The sequence below is a fragment of the Xiphophorus couchianus genome, chromosome 1 (assembly GCF_001444195.1).
Source record: "Xiphophorus couchianus chromosome 1, X_couchianus-1.0, whole genome shotgun sequence".
In the NCBI taxonomy this organism is placed as follows: domain Eukaryota; kingdom Metazoa; phylum Chordata; class Actinopteri; order Cyprinodontiformes; family Poeciliidae; genus Xiphophorus; species Xiphophorus couchianus.
The window spans coordinates 24,296,745-24,312,073 of NC_040228.1; the positions used below are offsets into that span (position 1 = coordinate 24,296,745).

A 15,329-nucleotide genomic window follows, 5' to 3' on the forward strand; every position below is an offset into this window, starting at 1 on the left:
AGCACTTTCAAGCATTTTCAATGTAAGTTTTCAAACTTTTCCAGCACCACACATTGGAAAAAAACAATACAAGTAAAGAAGACTGTTCACTGTTATATGTTATAATTTATTATAATAACATATAATGTATTATGTTGTTAACCATATCTGGTCTTAGCATTCTACATTGTACAGCAGGGACGAGGTAAACTAAAATTCGAGCTGAAAAGATTCATTGGATTAATCGTGACAAATCAAATCAATAATCATTGGCTAATTTAGTCATCGATTAATCGTTAACTGAGGTATGCAAACGCAAAAAAGGATTATTAGAGCAGTAATACAGAGTAAGACGAAACTGCAAATATGATTTCAATGAATGAACTATATTTCGAAAAAAATGTTCTACATTTAAACGGGGTTTGTAAACTTTTCCCAAGGTAAAAATCAAGCACTTTTCAAGCATTTTCAAGGTAAGTTTTAAACTTTTCCAGAACCACATTGTAAATAAAAACAATACAAGTGAAGTAAATGAGATGGTTTTAATTTAATACTATTACTCTATTGTAGTTATTACTCTTAATAGTATCTGGTCAAATCAACTTTCTTGTAAGTGTTCCGAAAATCTGACCAATCACTTTAACGTTTTCGCCATTTCTTTATTTTCTGACCAATCACTGCGACTCGGCCGTATGTTGACCAATCCCCTTCCCTCGTTTTTATTTAACTTCCTGTTTTACGACTTACGGTTGTTACCAATTGTATATCCCTTGTTAGCTAATGCCCGGAATAATAATGACAAAGTAAATTTTTTTTTGTAAGCTTTACTTTTACAATTGCAAAAATAAAGCTTAAAAATCGCTACTTTTTGAAAAAGATGCCGCTAAATCAGTCATTTTAAGCCGCAATAATCACAAATATCATCAAATTCCTGCTCCGTGGTTCAAAATCCTCTTTTCAGATCAATTTAAAGGGATAAGAACGACGGCGAGGATATTTTTTAAAATTAAATTAATAAAGGAATGAAATATTTCTAACAGTGGGATGTTTCTGTAGGTAAACATTTGTAGTGCCATTACGTCACCCGCTGGTTTTGCTTTTTCATGTTTTTATCAAGACCCAAATCAGAGCAGATATTTAGAATGAGATGTTTTGCTGAGAAGCTTCATCGATATGTTGATTTAATTTTCCAGCTGGATCAACGTCCACATCAGTGTTATAAAATTATTCTTTAGTCTTATCTTATACTTTTTGAAAATAAATTTTCAGAAGAATCCAAATTAAATGTATACTTTATATTTTAACAATCTATTTTTAAATCCATTTTGAATTGTAGTATCAAAATTAAATAATTTCTCAATGAGATTCACTAAATCAAAACAAGGACTGCATCTTGACGTTTCATGTAAAATTTTATAAAATTATCACAGGTATGCCGTTGCGTTTTACATATTTAGAGACAAAACACAAATATAAGGTATTTACAGTGGTTATTATACTGAGTGGCACTACAGCAGAAACTTGGCACATCAACAAAAGCTCATATCTAACACCAAATCTTAATTTTCTGATGCACACACTCATACTCGTTCATCAGGTGGTAAATCATTAAAAGCACCTATTAAGTAATAACCTGGAGGTAAGAGAAATGCTTGGTATAGAATAACGAATCATTTTATTTTAGTTTACACAAAACTGAAAGAGAATTTCTGTTAATACATCTCAAATACCCTGATTCTTAAGTTACATTGTAGAAAGAATAGGGGGAAAAAAATCAAAATCACATGTTTAAGGACATAATTCAAGTCAGACCAAAAAAAAAACACCATCAGGATACTACACTAGCAAAAAAATCTGATTGAATCATCTAAAACCGTTAATATATCTAAAAATCACAAAAGGAGGATTAGTTAGTGGTAAAAATGCAGTCTAGTAATAACATGTGCTTGTTGATTTCAGTAAATAAAGTCTTTGTTGGTTCCTAGGAGGAGAAAGAGACGTGCGCTGGTTTTCCTGGGTTCTTGTATTTTAAATTGGAAGCAGTTCCACACAATCGACTGGTTACAGCAGCCAGAGTCTCCGGCTGTCTCCTTTAGCCATGCTCCACCTGCCTACCAGGGTTCATAAAAAATTCAATTCTGTGGGTTTTGATTAGGCTCCCTGACAGAACCGCAAACAAGCAGCCACGATGCAGGCTGGCTGGGAGAAAAACAAGAATAAAAAATAAAAATAAAAATCACAGAGACACAGGAAACTGCATTATTGATTCTGGACATTTAATTAGATTTGTTGAGGACAAGAAGACTAGGGAACGTCACCAGTGCAGCGCCTTGAAACGTCTCACATTTGTCACATTACAACCAAAAGCTTAAATGTATTTTACTGAGATTCTAATTATGAAGTGGAAGGAAAATATTTAACAAAGACCCAAAAACAAGTTTATTTATGTCACCCTATTTTGTAAACCCTTTTGTTTTCTCAATTTAAATACAATTCAGTGAATGATTTAGACATTAATGAGTAATCAGCATTATGAAACATGGTGGTGGTGGCGGCAGTAGCATGCTGTGGGGATGCATCGGTCAGAATTAATGGGAAAATATGTAGAGCTAATCATTTTCAATGATTTTCCAGGTAAATTTTTTAACTTTCCCAGCACCAAACTTTGGATATAAAAACACCACAAATAAACAAAAATAATTCAATTTATTATTATATAATTTATTCCTACTTTACTTTATTACAATAAACAATATAAACTAAAATATAACTACATTTTATGTTTTGCAATGTCTCCCCTCAGATTAAGGTCATACACCTGACAGGTCCATGAATAAAACACTAACTTAACAAAAAAAAGAAGTCCACAAATTTCAATAATTTTATTTAATATATAAAATGTAAGCCAGTTTTTATTTTTAGACATTGAGCAATTAGTAATAAAAAAATATTCATTACACTGGAACAATCCAAACAAATCATGTTATGGTAAATTTCCTGCTCAAATTAAATGCTTAAAACACCATATATAAAGAAAATTTTAAAAAATTAAATCTCTAAAAATGTTCTTGCTAAGCTTTCTGCTACTTAGCAACCAGAAATAATGTGGGTAATTCTCTAAACAAGGTAAGTTTATTCTGATTTCACTTAAGTCAGTCTGAAAAAAATACGTCTTTTTGTTAAGTGCATAAAATATCTAGTTTTAGCTGTAAATAATGGTTAACCTAGCCAAATTTAGGCTTTTAATCAAACATTAAATTTCACTGTATTAGAAAATTGTGCAGTTTGCATATCTAACATTTTCCAAACCATAACTGAAATGTAAGCATTTTCTAGGATATTAAACGACTGGATGAACCCTTGGATCAAATCATACAAATATTCTAGAATGTCCTAGTTAAAGTCCAAGCTGTTTTGCAAATAAGAACGAACAAAAACTTAATTTGACGCAAACCAAAATGACTTGCAGCTGAAATTACATCCCAAATTTTTCTTCCACTTCACAATTTTGCCCTTCTTTATCTTGGGATAAGACATAAAATCCCACTAAAAACTACTAAATGTGAAAAGTTTTACGAGGCTTTGCATGACCAGGAAACAGCTGGAAACATGGTGGGCTGTCGCCATTGGAGGACGTCTGCCTCACGCGCACCGTCACGTGTCCGCCATGCTGATAGTTATTGATTGTGAGTCACAGTGAGACAGTGGTAAACGCTGCCACAACAGGAGGCCATGATGACTGAGCCTCAGATAAAAATAGAATATGAAACAGACAAAAGGGAGAGAGAAAAAAGGCGCTGCGGTCTGTCCTTTTCTTTTCACAGATATCAAAACCAGCCCCCAGAAGGTTAGAATAGCATTCCCCGACCCACATACAGCACAACCTGAAAACTGCAAGTCTGATGCAGGGTGAAGTCACAGTACAGAAAAGTGGGAAAACCTGCTTCTCGTTATTGCTTCCCTCTTCTTCTCGGTCACTAGTTGTTAGAGAATGAGGCGGTATAGGATCCAGCACCCGAACGTGGCCCAGTGGCTCGTCCAGCTCAGCTCAGACCACTTCTGGACGGTGTGGTGGGTGATCTCGTCCTGCAGGAGGCGATGACATCAATCACGCGTCATAGAGTGGGTTCACACTGCAGCCGGACGTGACCCAATTCCGATTTTTTTGTGAAATCGGATTGTTTTTGGCGTGCTCGACTTGTCTGTTATCTCCAGCGTGTACTGTAAACAACTCGAAAGTGTCTCGCATGCGCAGTAGAGGGCGCAATAACACAGAGAGCGTCATAAAAAAGAAGACGAAGAAAAGAAGACGTGCTCAGTGTTTGCGGAAGTAAACATGAATGCTAACAGCGTAGCATAGCTTACGATTTTAAAGTTTTTGTCTGACTGGAGCAGCATATTAACAACTTAATCCTCATTATCGTCCGCCATGTTGTTGTTTTTCTTCCCGCTTGCGAGCATCAGGGTGCAGAGTAGTGACGTTTGTCGAGTATCAATGACGTTCCGGAGGCGACCCGACCGCTAAGATTCAGGTTACATGTGAAAAGATCTGATATTTATTGGATATCCAAGCAGCCGAAAAAGACAGTCATAGAAGAAAAAAAATCGGAATTGGGTCATTTAAGGCTGCAGTGTGAACACAGCTTAAAGCTACGTAGCATTCCACTATAAATACTTTACAAATGTTGTGTTCTCTTGTCACAGAGCTATATAAATAGAGCCACCAAAGATCTTTAAAAAGATGCGCACGCCGACTCACATCTGTCACCGTCCTTCTCCAAAAGGAGAAGCAGCGTGAAAGGTTTTCACTGATGTTGGTGTGTGATTTCCGCAAAAATCAAATCAAAGTTAGGCTAATTTCACACACAGGATCCACTACAAATGTCGGATTGTGTAACCGGACCCTTTCTGCATTTGGCTGGTTTAATTTAAAATTGGGCTGTGACGAATGGATGGTTTCTCGTTTTATTCGAAAGAAAACAACTACCGGTACACAAAACTAAAATTAATTCCTGCTACTTTACAATTGTTAGTTCACTTATAGGAATGGATTTACATATTACAATTGTAAGAGTGAAAATTGGAGTTATAAAAATTTAAAATGTTTTGAAAATGTTTTATTTCGAAACACGAGTCTTACACAATAACAAAAACCAGCCTAATAAATATAAACTGGATGTATTTAGATTAAAAAAAATATATATATATATAAACGACACCCACCTCTCTCCCGCAGGACAAGATAAGAGGTGCATACAATTTAACAATACCACAGAAGAAGAAATAAAGCGAATGGGCTCCCGATCTTAAAGTCAAAGTACGATTTACTTTTACTTGAGTAATTTTATTACTACTTTCTTGAGCAACATTTCTGGATTTTCTACCCACTGAATGAAAAACAAACATATTTTAACCAAAGTTCACCAGATGCAGACACACACCTGCAGTTTATATTTTATTTTTATAAATTATTGTAATTTTTGTCCTTAAAATACCAAAATTTTCAACTCAACTTTACATTTTGATCCATCTGATGATGTAATTTCTAAATATTAAATTATTGATTTGAATTTAATTTAAATTATCAGTACTTGAGTAGACTTTTTTATCAAATACCTTTTTACTCTTACTTGAGCCATTTCCTGGATGTCTTCTTTCTACTTTTACTTGAGTAAAAATTTGTTGAAGTAGTGCTACTCTTACTTGAATATAATTTCTGGGTGCTCTGCCCACTTCTGACAGTTTTAGAGGAAAACACAAAAAAGATTAAATCACAGATTCACATCACCTGCAGTGCAGCAGTGTCTGTTTAGCTGTTTATTAAACACAATTTTCTCTGTTTCTTTCCTTTCAGATGCTGCTTTACTGCAGCAAAATGTGCATTTCCTCAGTGGCGCAGCAGCCTCTCATCTCACCTCATCCTCCTCCATGTAGTCCACACTGGAGTTGAACACAGAGCCCAGATATGTCAAGTGAAGTATTGCCAAAGCAGAAAATGCTATGTTAATCATATACACCCACAGCTTCTGCAAACAGAGAAAGCATTATGGTAGGCGACTCTGGATCTCATGCAGCCTTGACTGGATGTGTTATTTTAAAGTATGTGACCCATAATAACATAACTTAGTCTGCATAAGCTAAGGAATGTAATTACAGAAAGAAATGCAGCACATATATGGCAGCTTCTTGAAATAAATATTTATTTCCAAACTAAATAATGTTATCTTTAAGAATGTTTTTGCTGGGTAACATTTCAGTAAATTACTGAAATATTCAAGAATAGCAACAGATTACTGTATTTTCACTCCAGCACTCCATGTAGGCATCACAATATGATATTCATGCTTCTTTAGTCACACATCAAGTGTAAGATCTCATGTTTCCTAAAGTGATAGTCTGGTATTGTTAAGTGTTGCTCGACAATCAATGCAGCAACAACAAACGAGCGATTTCATTGTTACATTTCTGAATACAGTGCAGAGAAAAGCAGATCTAAAAAACGGCAACAAATTCATTTGATGTTCGGTTAAAACAAAAACCTGACGTCTGAAACTTGTAATCTTCTTTGGTTCAGCATAATTACGGTTTAAACCGGAATTGAAAATGTAGCTAAAACAGACAATTAAACAAGTAAAATTTAAAGCTTCAGAAAATTAAATGCACTTTACGAGGATCTACACAAAGGTTTTACAAAAAATGTTAATGTTTTCTTTCCTATTTTTCAAACTCGGAGGTTTTACCAAACTGATGGTGCCTCTTACGAAGATGCTTTGCTTCGGTGATGAATATGTGTATCTGAGTTTGTTTTTTTTTGGTTGACTTTGGGGAGCTGAGATGTGAGTTTTTTCTCTAGTTATATTTTTAATTAGTTTATTTTCCTTTAGTTGAAAAGCAACTAAAAATACGAACACATAACGCCGCATTGCAAACTCATTACCTTTTTGTTTTGGTGACTGCAGCTTGGCTGACATTTCCTCGAAAGCACGCAAGCGTTAAATATGGCGGCAAGCCTCTTCCGAAAAACTGAAATAAAACAGAGTCAATGCCTTAGGAAAAATAAACGAATGACAGACTCTCTTCAGACATGGAGGAAAATGACAAGCAGTATGTTGAACGGAAGCAGTTAAATACTTCCTCTAAATGGAAATGTTTTCATGTGGAGAAGACGAACCATTAGTTTGGCTCTTACCGTGCTCCACGTACGTAATGAACCCCAGAGATATCAGAACTGCACCCAGATGGAAACTTAAACCCTGAAATATACAAAAAACTTCAACAATCTTGTTGATACAAAGACGTTTGAAATAAGATAAAGTTATATAAACTCACATGTAAGAGCGCGCTGGCGATGTACGTCACCATGATGGCAGTGAACGTCCCGAATTTGACGGCACTCTTGAAAACATCTGAGAGAAGAACACGACACACCAAACCCAAATATCCAGAGTTTAAGTTCATGTGTCATATTAAATCTAAATATCTAAAAAAACATTATGGAGGCAGGATATGAATATGAAGCCTGAAAAAAACCAAAAAAAACATACTCTATAAAAAAGAAAAGAGACAAAAGGACAAAAGAAGAAAAGGATGAAAGGACGGATGAACAAACAAACAAAAGAACAAAAAATAGCAAGGCAAAAAGAAAGAAAGGAAGGATGAAAGAAAAAAAAAGCAATAAAAAAGACAAAAGGAAGAAAAAGAGACAGAAAGGAAGAACTAAAAGATAAAAGAACGAACAAGAGAAATGACAAAAGAAAAGATGACAAAAATGACAAAAGGTTAAAGAAAAAACTAAAAAGACAACGGAAAGGAAAAAAGAATGTAAGGAAGAATAAAGAACAAAAAGAAAAAAGGAAGAAATAAAGAATGAAAGAAAGAGCAAACAAACAAAATAAACAACAGAAGAAGGGATAAAAGAAAAAGGATGATAGAAAGAAAAAAAGAAAGAACAAAGGACAAAAAAACAAACTAAAGAAGGGACAAAAGAAAGAAAGAACAAAATATAGATATAAGTGAAATTCCCATATTCTTTTCTATTTCCATAATTATTGAGACCTTTAAAATGCTGAACATTTCATGACTGCGTAGGTGACCTCATATTAACATGAATCAGTCCAGCAGTCGCTGCTGACAGCCACTCACATGTGTGCAGAAAGCGGGACATGGGCACGTTCCATGACGTCGCCACCTCCACCATGGAGCGGGGAAACTCCACACGGAGCGGCTTGGACACGCTCAGATCCCTGCAACGCAAAACGGAAACCCGCTGGAGTTTGACAGGAATTAAATAAAACAGATGGATGCTTTTTTCTTCTCTTAAATGGAAACAATTATGCAAAATTCACATTTTGCACATTTTCTATCCATTTGGTTCTCTACTGCTTTTAAAAACAACCCAACTGCTCGACATTTTTTGGCAATAAGTTGATATTTTTTGGTTTCTGGAAAATTAATTGCTTCAAAATCCTCAAGTCACAATCTTTGGGCACTGCCTCGTTACCTAGCAACCCCAGCCAAGCTCAGCCCCGTTACCTAGCAACTCAAGTGGAGTTCCAGCACATTTGACCAGCTGGTTTTACTTCTGTAAGTACTGTACAAAGGCTGCTGGAAAAGACAAATATTTTGTTGTTGACTTACTATCCATAAACCACTTGGTGCATTCTTGTTGGTTGTCCAGGAGGCTCTACTAATGCTTTTCAAAGATGTACGGTTGAATAATTGCACATCTGTCTTCAGCCACTTTCACATGTGATGTAAACGTAGAGTTGGGGGGTCGTGGCCAGCAGCAACTTATATGGATTTAAAGTGACTAGACGCCCTAAAACAGCTTCAAATAGGCAGAACTGAGCAGACTAAAATCTTATTACCCTTTAATGAGTTTGTGGAACAAATGTAATGAACATGTACTGTAAAGCCCACATACCTATCCTAACCTAACCTAAGCACAAATAACAGGTCAAATTTAAAGGAGGTGAATGATTTCTCACCATTTGAGGTTCTCTTTCTCCTCCGTAAAGCCCGCCCCCGCGAGAGTTGCAGTAGTTTCGCTTAGGTAGCCGACAAAGTAATTGCTGAAGTGGAAAGACATTGTGTTCTCATATGCCAGCAGCCACCTAACGCAAACCAGGAACATATAGATGGTTGTTATGATCCGATCACAGTTAAAGTCCAACTTTACTGACTATGCAACAGGAATAAACAACATACTTTGCCAGCAAGCCTCTGGGAGAGCATGAGGAAACAGAAAACAATATTACATTGTCTTTTCTTGCGATGATTCTAGGTGATGAAATGGAAAATGGGAGACCCTGGTGCACATGAAGGATGGTAACAACAGGTTAACAGAACAACCATGCAACTAAATCATCTACAATGATGAGACTGACCAGGAGAGCTTTACACCATTACTCACCTGATCTTCCTCCTCTTTTTGCTGTAAACACAACAGGCCACACTAGCATTAACTCATAGAAAACTTAAGACTACAACTCATTTAAACGTAGCTCTGTGCATCACTCGCCTTCGTAGGAGTTTGTCTCCATAGACGGGGATGAAGTAGGGAAAGAGGTAGGGAGCCACACAGTTGGAAACGACAAGGCAGATCTGGCTCTTCACCCAGCTAAGAGACACTTTTAAAATCCATCCTAAACTCTGGGAAGAAGAAACAAGTTAAAACTGACTTTAACTTGGTACATTTTGTCAAGGCTAAAAAAAAAAAAAATCACAAATTCAGCCTTTTCTATTGGGATTTTTTTTCCATTAGACCAACAGAAAGTGTCTTTTAATTTTGAAATTTGGCAGAGTATTTCTCTACTAGGCATTTCTAACAAAACATCTTAATATATTCAACCTGAAATAAAAACATTTATTCTCTTAACACACTTATTGTTGTCTTTATTCATCCTAATAAAAAGGGAGTTGCTGTTTTGGTAAATGTGACTGACAAAACCAAAAACAAGTCAATGCAGGGACATTTTGAGTTATTTAGATCCTAAAAGTCTGGACTCTAATCTTTGTTTTCTTTCAGCCCAACATAAATAATTATTTTATTTTATTTTACGTGTTGCAAATGCAGTTAGTCAGCATGGGGCGCAGTGCAGCCACAGGTCAGGAAAACCTCGATCTGTGTACTGGTGCCATGCTATGTGTTGTCAGAGTTGTTACATGTAACTAGTTACATTTACTCAATTACATTTACTTGAGTAACTATTTTGAAAAACATTTACTTTCATTAGTATTTTACTACACTATACTTTTTACTTTTGATTGAGTAATTTTATTATGAAGTGTCTCTACTCTTACTTGAGTAAAAATTCTGGATTTTCTACCCACTGAATGAAAAACCAACATGTTTTAATCAAAAATTCACCAGACACACCTGCAGTTTTTGTTAACGTTTCATAAGTTTTTTTAAATTGAAAGCAGCAGATTTGGAAAAAAGTATTTTGTTTGATTTAGTTATTTTTATAAATTATTGTCATTTTTGTTCTTAAAATACCAAATTTCCACTTAACTTTATATTTGATCCGTCTGATTATGTAGTTTTTAAACATAAAATGATTGATAAGTTGATCAGTTACTCAGTACTTCAGTAGAATTTTTACCAAATACTTTTTTACTCTTCCTTGAATAATTTCTTGGATGGTTACTTTTAACTTTTACTTGAATAAAAATACATTGAAGTAATGCTACTCTTACTTGAGTACAATTTATTGAGCACTCTACCCACCTTTGTGTATTATAAAAGTGTCTAAAAACAAAATTTCAGAAACTCACACCTAGAAACTGAAAAATATTCCACCAGACATGAATTGCTCCAATCTCATAAGTAATCCTGGCATTGTTCCCTTTCCACTGGTATCTTCTGCTTTTCTTTTCAATCTTAAGCTACTTATCCATTATTATTTTTAAGCACAATCCTTTGGTAAGCTAACTGTGTGTGAAAATCTCTAAATATTTTCCAACACTTAAGGTTTACTGCCTCAAACTTACCAACTTACGCCCTTCTAGAGCTTCTTTGTAGCTGTTGAAGCTGATCCAGGGCCCAAAGATGACGGTGCCCACAAAGTAAATGTAGCCCATGAACTCGATGGGTGAGGGAACATTGGTCACAACACCTCTGTCCAGATCAAAAGCCAAGGAGATAGCTTTCATGGCAACTACCATCTGTGAACCTACACAGATTACAAATTACTACTGTAATATTTTCGCTCGTTAGCAAGATAAACAGACTCTGCATTACCTCTCATTTTGTGCCAGTTGGTGGTATCCATCATGTGCAGCTCCCTGATCAAGATAGATAAAAATACTAAGATTTTAAAGTTTGTCCACATTGTGAAAACACAAAATCTTACCAAATACTAAGTATTTTGGTCTCATTTCTAGTGCAAATATCTTAGTTCACTTGAAATAAGACAAAAGTAATTAATAAGTGACATTTCACAAAGACATAGGTGCAATAAATCTTAAATATTCATCCATCCATCCATTTTCTTCCTCTTATCCAGGGTCGGGTCACGGGGGAAGTAGGGAGGCCCAGACTTCCCTCTCCCCCAGCCACTTGTTCCAGCTCCTCCAGGGGAATCCCAAGGTTTTCCCAGGCCAGCCGAGAGACATAGTCCCTCCAGCGTGTCCTGGGTCTTCCCCGGGGCCTCCTCCCGGTGGGACGTGCCTGGAACACCTCACCAGGGAGGCGTCCAGGAGGCATCCTGACCAGATACCCGACCCACCTCAACCCACCTGACGTCAAGGAGCAGCGGCTCTACTCTGAGTCTTAAATATTCATGAAAAAGTAATAGTTCCATTGGCAGATTATTCCTCTTATTACATGGGAAAAATGTCTCCCTATAAGTGAAATTATCTACCAATAGAACTAGTACTTTTGATCAATATTATAGAGTTATTTGCTTAAAACATGCTCCTATATCTTGCTGAAAAGTTTGTTTTGTCGTATTTCAAGTTTACTAAAATATTTGTTTGCGCGGCAGTGTAACTTCTGCCACTTATGTGGCAGAATGCCACTTTATGTGAAAAACAAATAGGTATCTATTTGTTATCTGTCAGATACCTATTTCAGGTATCTGAAAACGACATTTTTACCCAAGAAGCAGGTAGATGAGAACCGTTATAGAAAGAAAGGTTCCTCGGATGGTCGAATGGCGGCACAGGAAGAGGAAGAGGTAGCAAAGCAGGCTGAGAAGGACGACCCAGATCATGTGGAGCTCAAAGAACAAGTACAGCGTGTAGAAACCTCCCGCCACCGTGCACAGGTGCTTCACGAAGGAAGGGAGACCTGACAAAGTAAGTTTTAAAACCCATTTACGAGATAGCAACTTAAAAAGGTAAACAGCACCAAAATGACTGACGTTTACATTGTAGCCTGAAGTGACCTAATTCCGATTTTTTTTTGTCAAATCGAAATTTTTTTGTGAACTGCAAACGACCTGAAAGTGCCCCGCATGCGCAGTAGAGGACGCAATAACGTCACACATAGAGAGCGTGTTTGGTGTTTTGCCAACCGCCATAAAAACGAAGAAGAAGAAGAAGACGTGCTCAGTGAAAGGAATATTGGGAGATGAAGGAAACATAGTGGATATTTACAGATTAAGGAAAGCATTATTTATTTATCTTCAGAATACAACATTAAAAAACAAAATGTAACAGATGTAAAGTAGTGTTGCTATACACTCGTGTACAGTAGGTGGCGGTATGCACCTTAATGTTGCTTGCGATCCGCCATAATAGAAAAGAAGAAGTGCTCAGTGATTGCGGAAGTAAACATGGATGCTAACGGTGGAGCATAGCTTACGATTTTTAAGTTGTTGTCCAACCAGAGCCAGCATGTTAACAATTTAATCCTCATTATAGTCCTCCATGGTTGTTGTTTTAATTCCCGCTTTTGCGTATAAGGGCGCAGAATAGTGACGTTGGTCGAGTATCAATGACGTTCAGGCGACCTGACCGTTAGGATTCCTGAATCTAAGACCTGAATCAGGTCATATTTGAAAGGATCGGATATTGGTTGCCGTCCGCCAATGAAACACAAAAGAAGAAGAAGGAAAGATCGAATACGTATCGGATATCCAAGCAGACTGTCATGAAAAGATCAGGTACAGGTCGCATTAAGGCACATAAATCAATCAATCAATCAATCAATAAAAATCGGAGTTGGGTCACTTCGGGCTGCAGTGTGAACGTAGCCAAAGCGCTCACCTAACATCCAGAGCAGGCGACACAGCAGGCAGATAACCAGCAGCTGCCATACTTGCTCCAGGCCCTGCTGAGCTGTAGGCAGCAGGCAGCCATGAGTGAGCTCCTGGAAAAACTTCTGCCGGCTGAACACTCCCATCTCTGGACTGGGGACGCAGATGGAAGCCAAACAACCTTGGTTTATGGAGCAACTAGAAGGGGTTATGCTGTAAAAGTTAAACTGTTTATTTGTTGCGTTTCCTCACTTTCTAAGACTATAGTCATCATGCAGTTTCATCATACTCATTACTGTCTCTTAAAAGTAACATGGTCACCTCTGTATGTGCGCCATGCACACAGCAACCTGTTTCCGCAAAAGTAAAACAAATTAAAACATATTCACAAGTTTAAAACAAAATGCGTCGGAACAGAAAGAAGGAATAAAGCTTTTATTTTTCCTCTCCGACTACATCACGGTTGCAACCAGAGCTTAAATGTATGCAGACACAGCAGGCCTATGTATAAATACATTCATATCTCTGAATGTATTTAAAAGCAAAACTGATCCCATTACATTCAAGTTGCAGAAGTGCAATTGTTTTACTTGAGTCATTTTCTTCCACTATGTTGGCCAGATCTTTCTTGTAAAAGACATGTTGATGGGACAAACCTGGCTAAATAAATAAATATTATTATTATTAGATTTGTCTAAGGTAGCAAGGTAGAAACTGCAAATACAATCTAAAAACACAAATCTTACCAAGTATTTCTGGTTGAATTTCTATTGCACATATGTTAGTAAACTTGAAATAAGAGAAAACTAATTTACAAGTAACTTTTCAGCAAGAAAGATAACTTTACCCTTTTAAGTCAATCATTCATACAGATGAGAAAAGACTATTTGGAACGAGACGTTTTTCCCGTTTTGCAAGTTAAATTGGAAAAATGTCCATTGGCAGATTATTTCACTAATAGCTAGTACTTTAAATCAATATTTAGAATTATTGACTTAAACCAAGCTCTTACATTACACTGAAAAGTTACTTGTAAGTTAGTTTTGTCTTAATTTAAGTGTTCCAAGGTAATCATTTCACAAAAAACTAAACCAAAAATACTTGTAAACTGTCAAATACAGAAAATGCAGACAATTAATAATTATTCCATACATAATTAATTTATGCATTCAAGTGCTTCGCTCTATTATGACTGTTTTCCAATCTTTGCGTCACACTGGTTTGTTTGAAAAGTGCTCTACAATTAAAGTTTGATTAACCGATTGCGAACTGTGTGCATCCGAGTCACGCTGTATCTGCTTATTGTGTTCAGTGTCAACACATCCCACTCAAATCGAACCAAACCTGTGATAATTCATGCAGCAGCTGCAGAAAAAATCTGGAACAGATGAAATTTCAGGTGCAACTGTTTTGCTCGTCCTCATCTGATTATCAAAGTATGGAAAACACGTGAAAGCTGCAAACCGATGAGGTGAAATCGGGTCTTGAGATCAGTGTGTTAACCGAATATGAATGATTATTAGGTGCTATTCTGCAAGGCTTGCTCTCCGCAATGCAGTCCAGCAAAGGGATGAGTTGACTCACAGCTGCATTAATAAACAGCGCGGCTGCTTCAATGTGCGTTGTGCGGCGTGCCATGAAGAAAATACGTCTTAAACGCCCTGAAGCTGCTACAGCCAGCAGGATTTCCAGGATATCGTACCTGAGACTCGCTCCCCAGCCTCAAACACAGCTTACTGGACGGCTCGGGAATGCCAGCTTGGTTTCCGGGGTAAGACTCACCCTCTCCGGGCAGAACCAGGAGGTTCCTCCTTGTGTCTTTATCCGGATGTTTTCTCTGCTGTCCGTCAAGCCTGCGTGCAGCCGCTGCCGGACCCTCAGTTCAGATGGTGCATATCTCCCATTGTCACAGCATCAGCACCACTGGTTTATCGTGTATGAAGGCACGCGAGAACATGTGCCAGCCAATCAGAGCTCTGAGTGCGTCGAACTGACGCGTAAAGCATCCAGTCAGAGGCGTCGGCCATTGTGACCGGCGCATCCGAACCAATGGGACGTGTACAGCTTGCAGATGGACTCAGGTGCACCTCTGGCTGATGGACACAGAAAGGCCCTCTGGGTTTTTGAGGTGGTTAATAAATGCTTTTG

The 15,329-nt window shown here is 37.1% G+C and overlaps 1 protein-coding gene across 5 annotated transcripts; it reads right to left on the reverse strand.

The window, feature by feature from the left end:
* Positions 1–1,372: 1,372 nt before the first annotated feature.
* On the reverse strand, positions 1,373–15,128 carry LOC114149109 (protein-serine O-palmitoleoyltransferase porcupine). Of its 5 annotated transcripts, XM_028024707.1 has the most exons (16): positions 14,964–15,128; positions 13,192–13,334; positions 12,079–12,271; positions 11,222–11,265; positions 10,972–11,153; positions 9,500–9,630; positions 9,392–9,412; positions 9,187–9,201; positions 8,967–9,092; positions 8,122–8,222; positions 7,309–7,385; positions 7,169–7,232; positions 6,917–7,002; positions 5,895–6,005; positions 3,920–4,065; positions 1,373–2,178 (listed from the first exon to the last, which is right to left on the reverse strand). In XM_028024707.1, the coding sequence occupies exons 2-15, from the start codon at positions 13,325–13,327 to the stop codon at positions 3,964–3,966; spliced, it is 1,389 nt and encodes a 462-aa protein (XP_027880508.1). In that variant the 5' UTR covers positions 13,328–13,334; positions 14,964–15,128; the 3' UTR covers positions 1,373–2,178; positions 3,920–3,963. The 5 variants fall into 5 exon arrangements, with proteins under 5 accessions (XP_027880508.1, XP_027880525.1, XP_027880517.1 ...); XM_028024724.1 differs by having other exon boundaries at positions 1,373–4,065; positions 5,895–5,919; XM_028024716.1 differs by having other exon boundaries at positions 1,373–4,065; positions 5,895–6,002.
* Between the last annotated feature and the right edge of the window lie 201 nt (positions 15,129–15,329).